This window comes from Stenella coeruleoalba (assembly GCF_951394435.1).
Source record: "Stenella coeruleoalba genome assembly, chromosome: 8".
Lineage (NCBI taxonomy): Eukaryota > Metazoa > Chordata > Mammalia > Artiodactyla > Delphinidae > Stenella > Stenella coeruleoalba.
Window position 1 is genome coordinate 41,133,690 of NC_137154.1, and position 19,076 is coordinate 41,152,765.

The 19,076-nt window shown below is 39.0% G+C and overlaps 2 protein-coding genes across 3 annotated transcripts in view; both read left to right on the forward strand.

Moving 5' to 3' along the window:
- Window positions 1-1,285: 1,285 nt before the first annotated feature.
- On the forward strand, window positions 1,286-13,394 carry PSMA1 (proteasome 20S subunit alpha 1). The gene is made up of 10 exons (XM_079929650.1): window positions 1,286-1,416; window positions 2,724-2,768; window positions 3,218-3,319; window positions 3,440-3,543; window positions 5,413-5,501; window positions 6,123-6,193; window positions 6,312-6,441; window positions 7,656-7,735; window positions 11,776-11,886; window positions 13,187-13,394. The coding sequence occupies exons 1-10, from the start codon at window positions 1,414-1,416 to the stop codon at window positions 13,241-13,243; spliced, it is 792 nt and encodes a 263-aa protein (XP_079785776.1). The 5' UTR covers window positions 1,286-1,413; the 3' UTR covers window positions 13,244-13,394.
- Window positions 13,395-17,710: 4,316 nt separating this feature from the next.
- COPB1 (COPI coat complex subunit beta 1) overlaps window positions 17,711-19,076 on the forward strand; it is a 32,204-nt gene continuing 30,838 nt past the window's right edge. Inside the window, exons 1-2 of one of the 2 annotated variants that reach the window (XM_079930561.1) lie at window positions 17,711-17,893; window positions 18,592-18,743. In XM_079930561.1, coding sequence (XP_079786687.1) covers window positions 18,653-18,743 — 91 coding nt within the window. In that variant the 5' untranslated portion in view covers window positions 17,711-17,893; window positions 18,592-18,652. Of the gene's footprint in view, window positions 17,894-17,919; window positions 18,193-18,591; window positions 18,744-19,076 lie in introns of those variants that run through there. The other variant, XM_079930562.1, reaches the window with a different exon arrangement.

The window sequence follows — 19,076 nt, forward strand, 5'->3', positions numbered from 1 at the left end:
AATGACAACAAGCAGTACTGGTGAGTTTAAGAAGGGGAGCACTCTCCTATACTACTGTGGAGAATATATGTTGGTAAAACATTTCTGGAGAGCAATTTAGCACTTTTTATGAAAGACTTAGAAATACCCATTTCATTTGACCCTACAATTCCATTTTCAGGAATTTATTCTAAAGGAGTATAAATGTACACACAAAAAATATGTCAAGCAGCTCATAAATGAGTTGCTTGGGAGAGGGGTAACCTAAATATTAAACAATGGGGATTTGGATAAATAAAGTATCATATGTTCACAATGCAGAATACTAAGGAGTCACGTTTAACCTAGAAAATGTTTAACAGGAAAAAATGTCCAAAATATACAAGTGACAAGGTTTAAAAAGAAGAGTGTGGTACTAAACTGCTCGGAACTTGAGCAAATCACTTCAATGATCTGAGTCTCTTACTTCATCTGCAAAGCTTAGATACTTAAGGACCCTCTCAACTCTTACCTTTCCTGAGTCTAGGTACTCATCCTTTCTTCTTTATAAAGAAAATAAGTCATCATTGGGAGTCGGTAAATGTTAGGTTGGCAGCTTATTGCAGAGCTGTCCTAAACTATTTCATTTGGGGATTTACTAAAAGATTGCTCACAAAAGAGAAAATACGTGTCTTGTAAGAAAATGTCCGCCTTTTTCCTTAGTAGCCTAATCTTTCAGGCATCGTGCTTGATTCTGAGGGCACAGAAAGACATTAGTGCCCTCGAAGAGTTCAAAGTCTCTTGGGCGGAGGGAACCAGTAATGACGTTAAAGAGTGATAAACGACAACAAAGCCTTGAAAGATGAGTTCTCCAAGGAGTAGGGAAAAGGATTCCAAAGTAGAAAGAAAAACATGTCTACAAACAAGATACTCGAGGAAGAGTATGGTTCACACAGAGAAACGAACCATTATTTGTGGCCTTTCTTGCAGTCTCGTTCTTCTCACACTACACAACACCCCACATCTCTGTGGAAGCTGAAGGAGAGGTTGAGCCGCACACTCGCTCACCCGGAGTCTCAGGTGCATCTGGCCTGGTCGGTGAGAAACTGGCGGGAATCTGCAACACACAGGGAACTTCACTGAGGACCCAAGAAGGGCGACTTGGTAGTGGCCGCCTAGCAGCTCTTAGCTCCCGCGGGGACACCTGTCCCGGGGTTTCCCGCCTATCTCAGTTCCTCCTGCTTCCCAGGCCCCGCCCACTCCCAAGCTCGCTGAGAGCTTTGAGGGCGGGGGAGCGAGGGAAGCCTATCGACATCTCTGGAATAGACTGCTCTACCCTGCGCCACCGCCTTCAAAGTCCCGCAGACTTCTCTGTAGATCGCCTAGCGGAAGTTTAGGCAGCGCTGCTCGGTCCGCGGGTTTTCAGGAGGCCGAAGCCAGCCTCGCGCCGGAACCATGGTGAGTTGGATTCCGAGCTCAGGCTGGGTTTGGGCAGAGGTCCGCTGGCTGGGGTTGGCGAGCCGCCTCGCCTGTCATCCTTAGAGCGGCCCGAGGCCACGGGCCATGGGAACCTTAGCCGAGTGGAGGGTTCAGGCAGTGATTCAGCATCTCCGGCCTGGCCGGGAGAGGGGAGGTCGGTAGTTGGTGTGGCCTTTTCCCGGGGTTTGTTTCGCTTTCCACCGGGCCTTGAACAGTACCTCCTCGGACTACTAGCCGAGTTCGCCCCTCAGTTTCCTTCAGTCGAGTAGATTCCAAGCGGTCCAGAGAGGCCCCTAGTGCTCTGTGTGGGAGAAAGGGAAAATGGGGACTTGAGATCTGCCTGTACTGCCAAGTGCGGACTTGACCTCAGGGTTTGGGTTCCTGGACCGCGTTCATTTTCCAGGTGGGTCCCTCTGTAATCTCTCCCTCAGAGCTCGATCAGAAAAGGCCCTTTTCAATCACTTTGTCCAGTCACCTAGTTTTACAAATGAGTGAACCGAAGCTGATAGAAGTGATGGAATCAGGGTTACAATATAGGGCTCAGGGCTTGCAGACCGATGTCTGCCATTCCAGCCTTCAGCTTGCTCACCACCATGATTAGTCTCCCAAGTACTGTGCTGGTGGACTTGTTTTAATACCGTCCTTAAAGCAGTAATGGGTCTGTCGCTGTGGCTATTTGTGTCCGCTTCTAACTTCCTGGTGACATTGTGTTCATTCATTCAGTACGAATGTTTCAGAGGCACTGTTTTAAGCACAGTGAAGGTTCAAAGATAAATCAGACATGTCCCTAATCGTAATATAAAGTAGAAAGGGACGTGTAGATAAAGAACTGGTGGGAGTATGTTTTGGGATTTGGGGAGGAAAGATGGAGAAGACTTTAGGAGGTAGACATTTGAGCTAGTTTAGGGAAAAGTAATGCTTTTGACCATTTAAGGTCTGGTATAAGGGAAGAGCATAAGCAAAGATAGGAAGGAAAGTGGACACATAGGAACTTTAGTAATTGACTGAACCTAAAGCGGGTGCTATGGACAGTGTTAGAATTGTAAGATGGGTTGGGAGCATAAGTCCCATCTAGATTTGCTCTCCCCTACCCAACTAGCTCTTTGTAAATGTAAAACTGGTTTGCAGCTGAGTACAGTAGTAATCTTCCAATGAGGTTGCAATAACAGTCTTTTGTTAATGTTAGATGAAAACAGATGGAAGAACATTTTTTAATGATAGATCTTGTTAAGATTTGGGATTTGTAATGTTCTCGTGTTAATAAGTCGTTTTTCATTTACTTTCAGTTTCGCAACCAGTATGACAATGATGTCACTGTTTGGAGCCCTCAGGTAAAATGTTTTATACTATTTCTATGAAGTGGTTTTTGGTGGCTGCAATGTGTTTAGAAACTTATGGGATTGTGGGCAGTGAGAAAATGGAATATAATCACTTTAGACTTTTCTGAAACCTAAATGTATCATAAAAGTAAGTTTCCTAGTTTTTTTGTTTGTTATTTATTTATTTATTTTGGCTGAGCTGGGTCCTAGTTGCGGCATGCAGGATCTTTTTAGTCGTGGCATGCAGACTCTTAGTTGCAGCACGCATGAAGGATCTAGTTCCCCGACCAGGGATCGAACCCGGGCCCCCTGCATTGGAGTTTTACCCACTGGACCATCAGGGAAGTCCCAAGTTTCCTAGTTTAACTATGTTCACCTGATTTTGGGGATCTCTAATTTTAAATATATAAGAGGGTCTTGTAAGATGACTCTAAGGTATGTTGGATTTTTTTTTGTTTTAGGGCAGGATTCATCAAATTGAATACGCAATGGAGGCTGTCAAACAAGGTTCAGCCACAGTTGGTCTTAAATCAAAAACCCATGCAGTGTTGGTTGCGTTGAAGGTAAGTAAAGCAGTAAATATATCTTCTTCCTTTAGAAAACAACTGTCAAATGTAACTTTCACTATATAGATAATAAAATTGTAAACTTGTTTTTCTGTCTTAAATAATGTCTCTATTTAGAGAGCACAGTCAGAACTTGCAGCTCATCAGAAAAAAATTCTCCATGTTGATAACCATATTGGTATCTCAATTGCGGGACTTACTGCTGATGCTAGATTGTTATGGTGAGTATGATCGTGGAAAACAAAAGAAACATCCCTTTGATTCATAATTGATTACATTTCTAGAAAAGATGCAGATATTTTAAGAAGTTGTCTGCCAGAGTGCTTATAAGTTAAGATCATGAATACCTTAATGGATTTGGAGTCAGTTACTAAGTATTCCATTTCTTGATCACTGCAGTATTAATAGAATTAATCATATTAATATTAACGCTTTTGAGAAGTCATTGAATAATGTGTTACTTGATAACTCAGTATATATTGTTTGATATCAGGTCTGAGAAGAGCTTGACACTTTTTTCAGGTTTTAAGGATCAGCTGAACTACCCTTGCTTTCTTTAACACATCAGTATTCATTTGACATTTATTTTTTGCAAAGCTCAATACTGGGTACTGCAGGGTATACAAAAGTGAATCAGACATAGATCTCATCTTCTAGGAACTTAAAATCTAGTAGAATATCTGTAAGGTAGAAAGTGGAGAGTAACTGGTATATTTCTGTGAGAGACCAGAGGAGATAAAGATTATTTCTAGTTGAGGGGCATTGTGTAAATGAAGAGGTGGGGCTTTGGAATCACACAGTCTTTAGTCCCCACTTTTAGCACTTAGTCTGATATTGATCTAGTCACTTAAACTCTCAATTTTTTTAGTGTTTTTTCTAAGGTTACTGATAAATAGCCTAACATGTAGAACACTTAACACAGTGACTTTTGTTGTGTGTGTTGGGAGGTAGTTAGCCAAAAGTAATCTCTTAAGTCTGTGATTTAATTAGGAAAGAAGGAATATAAACACTAAGGGAAATAATAATGTTTAAAATTTTTAAGTTATCTGGCAAGCCCCCCTGCTCTCTTAGGTCAGCAGTATAGTGACGGCATTATTAGTGACGGTTTCTTTTAGCTGTTGAAAATGTAATATATGTTGTGCCGTCAAACATTTTATTTAACCCAATCTGTCCAAAATATTGTCGTGTTACAGGTAATCAGTATAAAAACTTTATTAATGAGATGTTTTACGTTGTTTTTTTGTACTAAGTCTTTGAAATTTCATGTATATTTTGTACTTACGGTACATCTCAATTCAGACTAGCCACTTTTTCAGTGCTCACTAGTCACATGTGATTAGTACCTGCCATATTGGGCAATGCAGTTTTAGACAACCCTGGGAAATGGACTTAAATGAAAGTAGAGAACAAGTAGCTTGGTTCCTGCAGCCAACATTTGATCGTCAGATGTGACATACACATAAACTAGACAAAGCAGCATGAAAGAAAAGTACATATCCATTTCTTGTTTATTCTCTTGGCTTTAATAGTTAGGCATGAATTTCCTTTTCCCCTGTGTTATACTTGCTTGAATCTTGTCAGGTTTAAGAGTGAGACTCAACAGTCTAGTGTCTGGTATCTCCTCTAGAGTGCTGCTTATGGATAGAAGTAACGTTGGCAGGACATGTTAACAGTGCCGTACTATGGATTCTATTTCTTGTATTTGTTCTATTGGGGAAATTTTCATCAGCTTTCAAGAAAAAAAGCACTGTCTTGTTGACAGTGGGAAGGGTAAGAGAAGAGACATTGCTCTTTTTCTCTTGCTCAGCCTTTTCTTCTCTGTTCTATAAAGTGCTCTGAGACAAAGGTTATCTAGAACTAAGGAACATTTTAGTCATAAACATAGTAAGATTGTGAAAACTTTAAGGTTAGTCATTTAAAATTTAGAAGGAAGAGTTGGTATAAAAATGCATCCTTGTGGCCATGTCTTTGTGGTTCACTTGTATGGATGTAATTCATGTAAATGTCTGGAAGAAAGCAAAAAGAAATGAAATTATTTAGAATAACTCTCTGTGATTTGAAATTACTAATTTTTCTTGTTTCTTTTTTAGTAATTTTATGCGCCAGGAGTGTTTGGATTCCAGATTTGTATTTGACAGACCTCTTCCTGTGTCTCGTCTTGTATCTCTAATTGGAAGCAGTATCCTTTTTATTTATGCATTTATTTTAGCATTTATGGATGTGGACTTTAAAGGGTTTTGATACTTTATCCTTATGTTACTTATTAGGAATATGATAATATATAACATGGGTACGATTGTGAAAACTTTAAGGTTAGTCACTTTTCAATAGCGGAATGTTTAAAATTTTTAGAAGGAGAGTTGTAGGAAGTTTTACCATGGAAGAATGGGTCTAAATAAGAAATTGGGCTGCTCTTTTATCAGCCCTTATAAATAAGCAATTAATATTTTCCAGATACAGATAAGCCAAATTTCAGAAAAACTAAGCATCATTTTTAGAGGAGATTTAAAATTTTTTATTGGTAGTTCTAGATGTTACCAAAAAATCCTTGCCCCTTATATCCAAAATGAATGAGATTCTTTACATCAGAGAAAGTCATTTTGGTAGCACTCACTTTGGATTTGGTGGATAGCCAAACATTTTTTTATAATAAGCCAAATAAATATTTCTTTTATTTTCTTCTTCTTGTGGTGGATTATGCAGCAGTTGAGAAACCAGAGTTCTTTGTTAATAATGTTTAATTTGAAAATAAAGATAGTACTTTATACCTTGTTAGAACAGGCTCTTTAACTAGTTTAAGAAACTCAGATACCAACACAAAGATATGGCCGGAGACCATATGGTGTTGGGCTGCTTATTGCTGGTTATGATGTAAGTTCATAGAGTATTGTTATATTTTAATGATTTTTTAAAAACTGACTAGAAGTTTTCTAATTTTTAGTTCAATCAAAGTGAAGAATTATGTAGTGTATTTTTCTTCTCGTTGTAGGATATGGGCCCTCACATTTTCCAAACTTGTCCATCTGCTAACTATTTTGACTGCAGAGCTATGTCCATTGGAGCCCGTTCTCAGTCAGCTCGTACTTACTTGGAGAGACATATGTCAGAGTTTATGGAATGTAAGTGATTTTTTTTTCTTGTCCCCTCCAGTCTTTATGTAGTGAATAAATATAGTATTCTAAATGAAGAAAAATATCTGCTTTACAGAAAGAATTTTTAAAAAGATTAAACCCATGAAGTGTATATTATTTCTGTCACACATACTAGCTTTTACTTTCTCTGGCTACCACAGTAATTTGAATCATCAGTAGAACTTTTTCAAAATATAAATATGTGTCCCTGACCTTGAAGATTCTTGATTCAGTTGGTCTGAAGAAAGTGTGCCCCAGCCAGAGTTGAGAGCTACTGTACTAGCTACCAGTTGTAAGTTCTGTTTACAACTTTTAGTTTTCTGAGATTCTTATTTTTAGCCACACAGACATTCTGCATTAAGTAGTCCATAAATAAATAAGAAGTCAGTGTAGCTGTGGGAAAGAAAGGTAAAAGATGTAAGGTGTGGTGATAGGGCAGGTTTTTGAGTAGTTTGCTTACGCAAGGCTCTTGGATTTTAACACATGCTTTTTATGCATCTATTGGGGTAATCATGTTTTTTTTCCCCCTGTATTCTATGGTGGTGTATTGCATTGCTTTTGAACATTAAACCAGCTTTGCATTCCTGGGATAAATCCCTCTTGGTCATGGTGTATAATATAAATTTTTTTTATATATATATATATGTGTGTGTGTGTGTGTGTGTGTGTGTGTGTATAATGTTTATATAAACATAAATGTTGCTGGATTCAGTTTGCTGGTATTTTGTTGAGGTTTTTTGTGTATATGTTCATAAGGGATATTAATCTGTAGTTTTACTTTCTTGTGGTATCCTTGTGTAATTTTGGCATCAGAGCCAAAACTAGCCAAAACTAGCCACATACAAGGAGTTGGAGGCTCCTTTTATAAAGAGCAAATACAGTGGTGAGCATTCCACAGAATACATTACATGAAACTTTGAGCTGTATCATTTGTGAATTAGTATTTTGATTTAACTTATAGCATAAGAAAAGGGTAAATTCAGTAACAAAAATCAATTATCCTCTCATTAAATAAAATAATAGCAATCTAATAATAGATTATTAAAAGATTATATGGCCAAACTTTAGACTTTTGGGTTTTTGTATTATGATGTATTTAGTATGTGACAAAAACCATGATTTCAGACTATAGGGATGACAAATAAAAGAAGCCTAGCATGAAAATGGAATTAAGAAATAATTATTAATCTATTATATTTTAGGCAATTTGAATGAACTGGTTAAGCATGGTCTGCGTGCCTTACGGGAGACACTTCCTGCAGAACAGGACCTAACTACAAAGGTAAATATCACATTTCCCAATTGTAGATACTAACATTACGGTTTAATCATTTATCACATAAATGTAAGTAATAGAGAAGTTTGTGTACTTACAGTTCTTCAATTTGTGAGTTGGTTGCCTTGGCTCATACTCTCACTTTAAGATGTTCACTAAAAGGGACTGATTTTGAAATGATTTTTAAACATTTCTTTTTGGTATAAAGCAATAAAAGCAGTATGTCTGAGGTACAATATTCTTCATTTCTTCAAGAGGTAGGAATATCGTCATATTTTTAATTCAGTGAACAAATATGTACATTGAGCACTTACCACATGTAGGCAGTAGGCGTTGAGAATATATAGTGAACATAACAAACATCTTGGCATTTTTGGGACATACATCCAAGTGGGGGAAGAGAGACAGTGTACCCACAAGTAAATTATATAGGATATTAGAAGGTGATAAATGCTATAGAAAAAATAAAACAGGTTAAGAGGAGTAAGAGTGACCAATAGGGTGTAAGAAGGAGGTGTGGTGGGTATAATTTAAAATAGAGTGGTCAGGGATGGCCTCACTGAGAAAGTGAAATTTGAGGGAAAGATCTAAAGGAGGTGAGTGAGTGAGCTATGCAGATGTCTAGATCAGTATTCTTCCAGGGAGTATAATTGCAAAGGCCTTGAGTCCAGAATGTACCTAGTGTTTGAAGCAAGGAGGCCAGTAGTGTCAGAGTCAGTGATCAAGAGGAAGAGAAGGAATGAAGTCAGAGAGGTAATGGAGGCCAGATTGCGTATGTCCTATAAACCATTGTAGATGCTTTGGATTTTACTCCCAGTGGGCTGTTACAGTTTGAACAGAGGAATACCATGGCTTGATTTAGGTTTTAAAAGAGTCACTCTGGTTGCCGTTCTGAGAACAGATTGTAGTGGGGACATGGGTGGAAATAGTTTCAAGGTTGTTATAGTAATTCAGGTGAGAGATTGTGGTGGATTAGAGCAGAGTCATAAGAGTTGGAGATGATGAGAAGTAGTTCAGTTTTGCTTATGTTTTGAAATTAGAACCAAAAAGGTTTGCTAACAAATTGGTTGTGGGGTGTGAGCTTAAAAAAATAAATCAGGGGCTTCCCTGGTGGCGCAGTGGTTGAGAGTCCGCCTGCCAATGTAGGGGATGTGGGTTCTTGCCCCGGTCCGGGAAGATCCCACATGCCGCGGAGCGGCTGGGCCCGTGAGCCATGGCTGCTGAGCCTGCGCATCTGGAGCCTGTGCTCTGCAATGGGAGGGGCCACAACAGTGAGAGGCCTGCGTACCGCAAAAAAAAAATAAATAAATAAAAAATCAGGTTTTTGACCCGATGAGAGGAAGGAGAGATTTATGATTTACTGAGATGGATAAGACAGTTAGAGAACAGGTTTTGGGGTAAGGTTGTGGAGGAAGATCAGGCGGTTAGTTTAGGACTTAACAGGATTTGAAATGCCTCTTGTTTGTCCATTTGGTGATAAAGAATAAACAGATATCAGATGTTCACCCCCTAGAGTTTGGTGGAGAATGGTCTATCCTAGAGTTACAAATGTTGGAGTCTTTGTGTAGAAATGGCATTTAGAGACTGGCCTGGATTAGATTTCTAAAAGAATCGAATAGTTAGACAAGAGGTTTGAAGACTTGGTTAAGGGCACTCTACCCTTTAGAGGTTGGGAAGTGAGTAGGAATCAGCAAAAAGGACTGAGAAAGGTGACGAGGAAGGTCGGAGGAAAACTTGGAAAATGAGGCATCCTTAAAAGCAAATGAAGAAACTGCAGTCATCCCTTGGAATCTGGGGAGGGATTTGTTCCAGTGCTCCCCCCCTTGGATACAAAATCTGCAGATGCTCAAGTCCCTTATATAAAACAGCATAGTATTTGCATCTTAACCAACGCACATCCTCCTGTATACTTGAAATCATCTGTAGATTACTTATAATACCTAATACAATGTAAATGGCATGTAAATAGTTGTAATTGCAATGTAAACGCTATGTAAACAGTTGCCAGTGCGTAGCAAATTCAAGTTTTGCTTTTTGGAACTTTCTGGAATTTTTTTTTTCCCCGAATAATTTTTGTTTTGCTTTTTTTTTTTTGCGGTACACGGGCCTCTCACTGTTGTGGCCTCTCCCGTTGCGGAGCACAGGCTCCAGATGCGCAGGCTCAGCGGACATGGCTCACAGCGGCCTAGCCGCTCCGCGGCATGTGGGATCTTCCCGGACCCCTGCATCAGCAGGCAGACTCTCAACCACTGTGCCACCAGGGAAGCCCCCGAATATTTTTGATCCATGGTTGGTTGAATCTGAGGATGCAGAACCCACAGATAGAGGGGCCGACTGTCTTTCAAAGAGAAGAGAATGAAAAATTGCCAATAGACCGTGGAAGATGTGGACTGAGAATTAACCATTAGATTAGCAGTGATGTCTCTGGGACTTGACTAGACGATCTTAATGGAATGGTGGGGTAGAAGCCTGATAGGAAAGGAGTCAGGAGAAAATAAGAGAGAAATTGGAGACAGCTCTTTGGAAGAGATTTTCTGTTGTGGGTCCAGAGAAATAGGGTGGTGGCTGGAAGGGAATGTAGTGAAAAAGTGGTTTTTTATTGTTTTGGTTTTTTAAGATGGGAGAGATTACAGCAGGTTTGCTGCATGGATATAAGAATAATCCAGTATCAAGAAAAACATTTATATAAGATAAAAATGAGAAAAACTGCTAGACCAATTACCTTGAACATCACACAGGTGGAAAGGTAGGCCTTAGAGAGGAAATTGAGCTATTCATTCCCAGTAACAGGAAGGGAGAGAATCTAGGGACATAGATACAGGAAAGAGTGGATACTGTGGGAGCTTGTGAACATTCTCTTCTGATTGCTTCTATTTTCTCAGTGAAATAGGAGCAAGGTTTTAAGCTGGAAGGAGAATGGAGAATATTAGAAAGAGTTGTCCAGGGAAGGGGAGATTGAATGATCTAGGGACCCGTATAATACAACAACCACTAAAGGCCTCCTTGAGGTTAATGATCATTAACTAAAGTGAGATCAGTCAGCATATTATAAAATCCATTTTGTTATAATGAATGGATAATTAATATTTAATAGGTCTATGAAGACTTTATAGCCTGCATAATCTTTTTAAACACTTTTTTCTATTATGAAAATAATATTCTTTAAAAAAAATTAGGAAAGTACATTAAATTTTTTTAATTTGTTTAAAATACCTATAATGCCATCACTCCAAGATGACTGTCTTTTAAAATTTGGGTATACAGTTGACTGTTGACATTTACAACTTGGAAAAGGTTGCTCAGGTATCTGGCTTCCTGATTTCACATTTTTACTGAATCATAGAGAATGCCCTATATATCCTTAATGCCTCAAGTTTTTGCTGAAATTTTAATCTTACAGGAGCTCTTTTGCACTGGTTAGCATTCACTGAACACTTTAAGAATTGCTTTTTAATTTTTCCGTGTAGAACATAGTTCCAATCCCCTAAATTCAACACTTTAGAACCCAAAATTTATTTCCCTAAGAACTATCATGTCTTAACTTACACATGAAACAAATTAGATTATTTCTTAGAAGTTATGGTTACTTCCTAGCAAAGCGGTTTGTTCCCTCACACTGGTCTTTGCATTCCCATTATGAACAAAGTTGCAAATTTCTAGGTGACATAGACCTTTGGAATTATTCATGATTATCAAAAGTGAATATTAGGAACTTCCCTGATGGTTCAGCAGTTAAAACTCCGTGCTCCCAATGCAGGGGGCCTGGGTTCGATCCCTGGTCAGGGAACTAAATCCCACATGTCGCAACTGAGACCTGGCGCAGCCAAATAAATAAATAATTTTTAAAAAAAGTGAATATTAAATCTGCAAATTACAAAAGTTTACTAGTTTTCTTCTTCCTTTTTTCCCCAAGTATTTTTTAAGTCTCATTCAAGTGCTATATAAATTTTTACTCTGCTTTTTTCCATGCAACATTTTATCATAAGTGTTTTTCCAACCTAAATTCTCTTGAGTTTTAATTTTTACCTTTTTTTTTTTCCCCTCAGAATGTTTCCATTGGAATTGTTGGTAAAGACTTGGAGTTTACGATTTATGATGATGATGATGTGTCTCCATTCCTGGAAGGTCTTGAAGAAAGACCACAGAGAAAGACACAGGTATATTACTAATTATAAGCAAGAGACTTCAGTTCTATTGTTCCTACCATGACTGTGTAAATCTACCACTTTTGTCTTTAATTATTGAGATAGGCTCATAATTCATGTGGCAGTGGGAAAACTAAGAACTGACTAAAGTAAAATACTGAGGGGTCAGTGATCTCCATAAAACACCAAAAGGGTGATTTGGTTACCTATTGCAGTTTCTCACTTCTGTGGGTTGATGGGCTCAGCTAGATTGTTCTTCTGCTCATCTCATTTGGGGTCTCTCAAACGTTCCAGTCAGTTGAAGGAGTGGGGCTGGAACATCCAAGATGGCTTTACTCACGTGTCTTCTTTACTCATACTTGCTAGATATCTTAGAGGGACAGCTAGATGGCTGGGACCTCTGCTAGGATCGCTGGGCCTCTGTCCACGTAGTCTCAGGGCCTCTCCTTCACCAGAGTATCTCTAGCAGGGTAGCAGCTCAGAGGTTGCAAAAGTTCAAAAACTGAGAAGTGCAAGCTGCCAGGCATTCTTAAGGCTGAGGCCCAGGGCTGGCACAGCATCACTTCTGTACATTCTGTTGGTTAAAACAAGTCATAGGGCCAGCCAAGATCCTACCAGAGTGGGGACTGAGAGAAAATTCATTGGGGACCAGCTTGGGAAACTAAGTTGGCTCTTCACAAATATTGAGAAAAGAATCAAGAAGTATTGGTGAATCTCAGATTAAATACTAGCCTTTTTTTGTTGAATGTTTAGAGTACACATTTGCTTTTGTAGATGCTTTTTTGATAGCTGTGTAATTGAAAAAAAAAAGGTCATGAATTTCTTCTACAGCATGAATTTTTTTTTAACATGTTGGTATTTGGAGGAGCAAGATTTGCATTATTTAACTGCTATTGGTAAGAACCAGCACTGTTGGGAAGAGTGCAGTGGAGTACCATACAACTGCTTTGTTTGAAAATATTTTTGCTGTGTTCATTAGTGCTAAAGAGGAAAAGAATGTCTAAAATGTGCCAGTATTTTAAGGCTAGTAGTGATAATAAAAGGAAAGCCTTTATTCTTGATCAAGACAAATTACGATGAAACGCTGGAATTGTTCAGTGATGCTTAGGTTTTCAGAACTGTAAAATTGTATCTATTTTTTTAAAACCCTTTGTTCGAAATTTTAATAGTGCAGTGAACCAAAATTGAGTATCCAAAATGTCTCCTAACTCCTTTTCTCATAAATTTTTTTTTATAACGCAATGTTTATGATTAAAAGTATATATTGGTCAAGTGTTCTTTTTAATATTTTCTTTTTTCTTCCTCTCTTAAGCCTACTCAACCTGCTGATGAACCTGCAGAAAAGGCTGATGAACCAATGGAACATTAAATGATAAACCAGTCTATATATGTATTATCATACATGTAAGAATGCAGGAACACGTATTGATGACAATAACCTATACTTTGAACCAAAAGATGCAGAATGGTGGAATGGTATGTTTTAGGAATCAGTCCAGATGTGAGTTTTTTCCAAGCAACTTCACCAAAACCATATAATGGGGTGCATTTTCTTTAAGAGCGTCTCTATAATCATTTTCTAGAAAGTATAGTTATCTGAACTAACGTTTTTATATGAAGAACATATTGTCTTTGTGGTTTTAAAGACAACTGTGAAATAAAATTGTTTCACCTGCTGATGTATTGGTGTTTTGCTTTTTAAGCAGCTTCAACTCTAAATAGTAATCTGAGATTACAGCTCTGTCATCATCATGTGTGGTCACCATGTTTGCCAAATTAAATTGCCTTATTTTTAGTGACAGGAAAAATATTACCTCTTATCTATAACAGCCTTATACTAATGCCCCAGTGTATGGACTGGCTGCATGAGAATCCATGGAGATTTGGTCCAGAATACAAATTTTAGGGTTCAACCCTGGAGATTCTGATTAAAACCTAAGAAACTACCACTTTCTAACAATAGTAGTAGGAAGTTTAACATAGGAACGATTTTTCTTTCCAACCAGCAGGTGGCAGTAGTGATATCTCTGGTCTGGTCTCAGTGTAGGGAATTTTTGCAAAAATAGCAAAAGGGAAATTTAATCCCAAGCTATCATTTCCTCTTATCCTGCCCAGCCCTACTTCAGCATAATCTTTAGGCTGCCTTCCATTATTCCTGTGAACTGTGTATGTAAATATTGCAGTACAATTTTTATCTTAGATCATGCAAAATGAAATTAGAGGAAATCTGTTTTAAAAAACAAAGCCAGTAATCAAGAATTTGGCTGCTAAGAAGCCTAGAAGAATTATTTTCTTTTCTGAGATTCATATCTTTCTAGAGAAGAGCAGTTTGTTTATAGATAGGGAACTTGGATTTTTGACCTAATTCTACTAATTAGCCGCTATTGGCTTTGAGCAATTTACTTAGCCTTCCCTTAGGGAAATCCTTTGGAGAATTATTGTGAAGGTTAAGTGGGAAAGTTTATGTGAAACTTAGTAGGTTTAAATCTCTGTGTGACTTCTTGAAAGGAGAGTGGTAAGAGAAATTGGCAACCTTGTTGAAGGAATGACCTCTGACTAAATACAGGAATGTGGAGATGTTGGTCTCCACTCTGGAATCAGCCTCAAGAGTCTGCCATTTGAGCTTGCCATGAGGCCACCAGTACCATTTGACCTACAATGTAGTCGCATCAAGGATATGTAACTCACAAACACAAAACAGTGAAAGAGGGAGTCGTCCTACCTGCCTTCAGACTCAGCGTACAGTCTGGGCAAAGGGGCATAAGTGAGAAATTTCATAATCTGCTCTTTCCTCAAGCAGGTCTCCCTTCCCATGTGCCTTTCACTGTGTGAGCCTCGTCTTTGTTGAGTAATTCTGTTGTTTAAATATGTGTGTGTGTGTGTGTATGTGTGTGTGTGTGTGTGAGAGAGAGAGAGATTTTTGTGTCTGTTACCTGAATGTAAACCAATTACTTTGCTGACACTCAGCCAAAAAAAAAAAAAGAAACTGATCTGTATTGTACTTTGGGGGAAATTTTAATAATTTTTTTTTCAATATGTAATTTTAGTCTGACACACTGACTTTAGAACTTAAAATCCTCCCCACCCCGATAAGATTCAATTCCATTATCTGTAGAGAGTTCATTTTGATGCCTTTTCATGTTTTATCTAGTGTATTATACTCAGGCATTCCATTTAGTCTGTATTAAATAAACAGTAAAATTCCTAATAATGTCCTCATGAAACCTATCACTTTAATATAAAGAAAACATGTAATTCACTTGGAATTATTAGGCATCTATATGCGCATCTTTGAAGAACTGGTATAGTTAAGAATAAGAGACAGGGCTTCCCTGGTGGCGCAGTGGTTGAGAGTCCGCCTGCTGATGCAGGGGACATGGGTTCGTGCCCCGGTCCGGGAAGATCCCACATGACACGGAGTGGCTGGGCCCGTGAGCCATGGCCGCTGAGCCTGCGCGTCCGGAGCCTGTGCTCCGCAGGGAGAGAGGCCACAACAGTGAGAGGCCCACGTACTGCAAAAATAATAATAATAATAAGAGACAGTAAAGTAGGTGACAGGATTCAGGTTCTCATCCCAGTTTTTTCAGTGTTTAACCATTTTATGATGCGGGCAAGTCCCTTTTCTCTAGGCCTTGATTTTCTAAACATTTAAAATTTTCAATTCTTAGTATATGACAGGTCCTTGCTCTCAATTTATAATTTAAAAAGTGTTCAAACACAACATTGTAAAACTGTACCCCAATAAAAAAAATAAAGTGTTCAAAATGATATAATTACATGCTAGAGTAAAAAGTCCCCCAAAAAAGTTCATGTTATAACAAGTGAGGAAGAATTAGGCTGTATAAGAGCCTGATATCCGTTCAACAAGCTCTGTATTTCAGAATATACAATAATATAGATACACTGCCAGTGACAATTTTCAGTGCAGACCCAAACTGCCGAGCTTTCTTATTGCTAAGTCTAGTTTTTATGCCTTTTGGGTCCTCTTTTCATGCTGATAGATTGTCACTTCTTGATAAGTGGGCTTGGGAACCAGATAACTGCATTTGTGAAAATTCCATATTAAAAATGAAGATAGACATGGAAGAACTTCTTGTACACATACCTTGGGTTGATCTCAAGGGAACTGCACTGAGTGAAAAAAGAAAAAAGTCAAACTCAAAAGGTTATATTCTAGGGCTTCCCTGGTGGCACAGTGGTTTAGAGTCCGCCTGCCGATGCAGGGGACAGGGGTTCGTGCCCCGGTCCTGGAAGATCCCACATGCCAGGAAGCGGCTGGGCCCGTGAGCCATAGCCGGTGAGCCTGCGCGTCCAAAGCCTGTGCTCCGCAACGGGACAGACCACAACAGTGAGAGGCCCGCGTACCGCAAAAACAAACAAACAAAAAAAGGTTATATTCTATAATTCATTTATATTACATCCTTGAAGTGACAAAATTATAATGATGGGGAGCAGGGTAGTAGTAGCCAGGGGTTAAAGAGGGAAGTGGCTGTGACTATAAAAGAATAGCAGGGAAGGAAATCTAAAAAAAGTAGATATATGTATGACTGATTCACTTTGCTATACAGCAAGAAACTAACACAACATTGTAAAGCAACTATACTCCAATAAAAATTAAAAGGATAGCAGGAGGGAGCTTTGTAATGGAATTATTCTATATCTTGACCAGTGGTGATCATACAAATCTAAACATGGTAAAATTGCATGTGAAACTGGTAAAATCTGAATGAGGAGGAGTGAATTGTATCAATGTCAGTTTCCTGGATTTGATATTGTACTATAATTATGGAAGATTTTTTTTTACCATTGGAAGAAACTAGGTGAAGATGGAATATCTGTATTAACGTCATTTTTACAATTATCTCACGAAAAATAGTTTTAATAAAATGAATGTACAGGATTTGAGGAGCACATGGACTTTGCGATATATTTTGCGTTCTCAAAGAATTTATTTTTTGCTTGATGGTTCCAGAAAGAAGAAATCTCAAAATAACTGGATTCTAGATAGATGAAGCACTATTTGTGTTCTATCTCCCTAATTGAGATGAGCCTGTTAATAAGGTCGGGTTTTGTCAGAGCTCTTTGTATTCACAGTATTTTGCTTAAGGTTTCTAAAAAAACTTTATTACTAATTGGCCAGAAAACCGTCTTTGGGGGAGGGGGGTACGTGGAACCTTAAATGGACAAAACCGCAGGTACTATGACTGATCGTAGCTGTAACAATTAGGTCTTTGGAGACAGGTGAAATCCTTTTAAAACAGTGACTGTTAGTCTCCCTTTAAGGATTAAAAAAATTTAATCTAGGTGCTTGTAAAGGATCCTGAAAGGGACCGATACTAAATAAGGACCAGAAATCATACCAGTGCGACTGTGATGTTCAAGCAACTCCAGCGTAACTGCAGAGGCTGAGATTCAGACTACAGCGTTAAGAACTGAAATGGATCTTCATATAATGCAGTGTCTCTTATTAGAAGAACTGAAATTACTTTCTCAAATTGTCTTTAGCTACTTTCCCAGTTTATTAGTGGGTATGCTAGAAAAGGGATTCCAGCTCCCAGTCTAGCGTTCTTTGCCAGTGGGCCACAGAGCCCTGTAAAATGTTTTTACTTTCTGTCCAAACACTTCTTCTCCTTGGTTGTTTCCGTTTCTGGAAGAAAATACAATTTCTAAGTAGCGTTTAAATAACCTCAACTCTTAACCCAAGCTTGCAGGGAGAACTTAAGTATGTGTTTCCCAGTTCCCTCTTTGGCCTAAAACGGCCGAGGGCTTGAGAAGTGGAAGAGACTTGAAGTTCTTTTAGAATTAGAAATGCTTACGACGTACTCGCAGCGCGCAGACGCAGGGCGGAGATGCGTGTCCTCTCTGAGTTGCCGTAGGGGCTAAGGTGGCTGCGGCTTGGGTCGGTTCCCCACCCCCTTCCACGTCAGCCTAGGACTTTGCTGGTCAGCCGCCGCTGTTTCGGGTTAGAGCCGGAGGACACGGTCCCGCGATTTCCCCAGCCGCTGCGCCTTGGAGTCAGGTAGCGGGCCGCAAGCCCCTAATCTCGGAGAGTCGTCCTGGACTGGGCAGAGGCGGAGGAACGCGCTCTAGCGGGAAGCTTCGGAAGGGGAGCGACTAGGCCGCTAGCGTCCGGGCCTGGCGAAGTGGAACGCGGGACTGGAAGGCTCTGGGCGGGACGCCTCATCTCGGCCTGCGTACTGGCCGGGGGTCTTCTCCGACCCAGGGCCCCGGGGCTCGCCATTTCGGGCCGGGGCTTGCTTTGCAGGAGGGAAGGGACGGGGAAGTGTCCCACGGATGAACGCATTAAAGCTCTTTAAGGTTTCAGCAGAGTATTCGTGCACGGGCTCTTTTAACTTCAGAATTTCAGATTGTGTATTATGTTTAAAAATCACTTTTATATCGCGATGGGCTGGGGGGCTGGGGGACTGTCACTGTATTGTGGGCTTTAGTTCTGCAGTACAGCATTCTGAACCCGGGACGGGATCGTGCGGTGGGAGATAATATACCTTAGGCCAAGGCTGACAAGTGTGTGTTTTTTAATATATCAAGATTTATTTTTATGAAACATAACGTAGATTGATCCTCCTCTTCTAATACTTTAAAATTCATAAGCCAAACTGAACTAAAGACAAGAAAGATCACGATAGTTACTGGTTCTTTTTTTGCTTTTGTTTTGTCTTTTCGCTTGTGATGATATCCTTGTATTTATTTTTCTAGGTTTTTTTTGGCATCCGTTATCTTTAAATCTTGTATCGAGAGTAGGCTATAACCGGAAACCATGACGGCTGCTGAGAACGTATGCTATACGTTAATTAACGTGCCAATGGATTCAGAACCACCTTCTGAAATTAGCTTAAAAAATGATCTAGGTAAACTTTGATAATACTTTGAAAATGAAATGAAAATAAAAAGCTCATTTGCTTTGCAAGTTCCTTTATAATTAGAAATGCTTAATTTTTGTCTTAATTTTTTCTTAGGATCTCTTCAATAGAACTTTGTCTTATTAAAAATGAAAATGTGTTACCTTTAGTCCTGCAATATTGGTTTTTACAAATAAAACATCTCAGTTTAGCTTATAACATGGTGGGGTGGGGCTAAAGAAATGTAATGGTTTAGTTTTTAACTATTCTTCAAAATAATGTAATGTCGTGTTTAAATGTAGCTGACAGTTCTCTGTAGATAACAGGTTGAGAATGTGTATT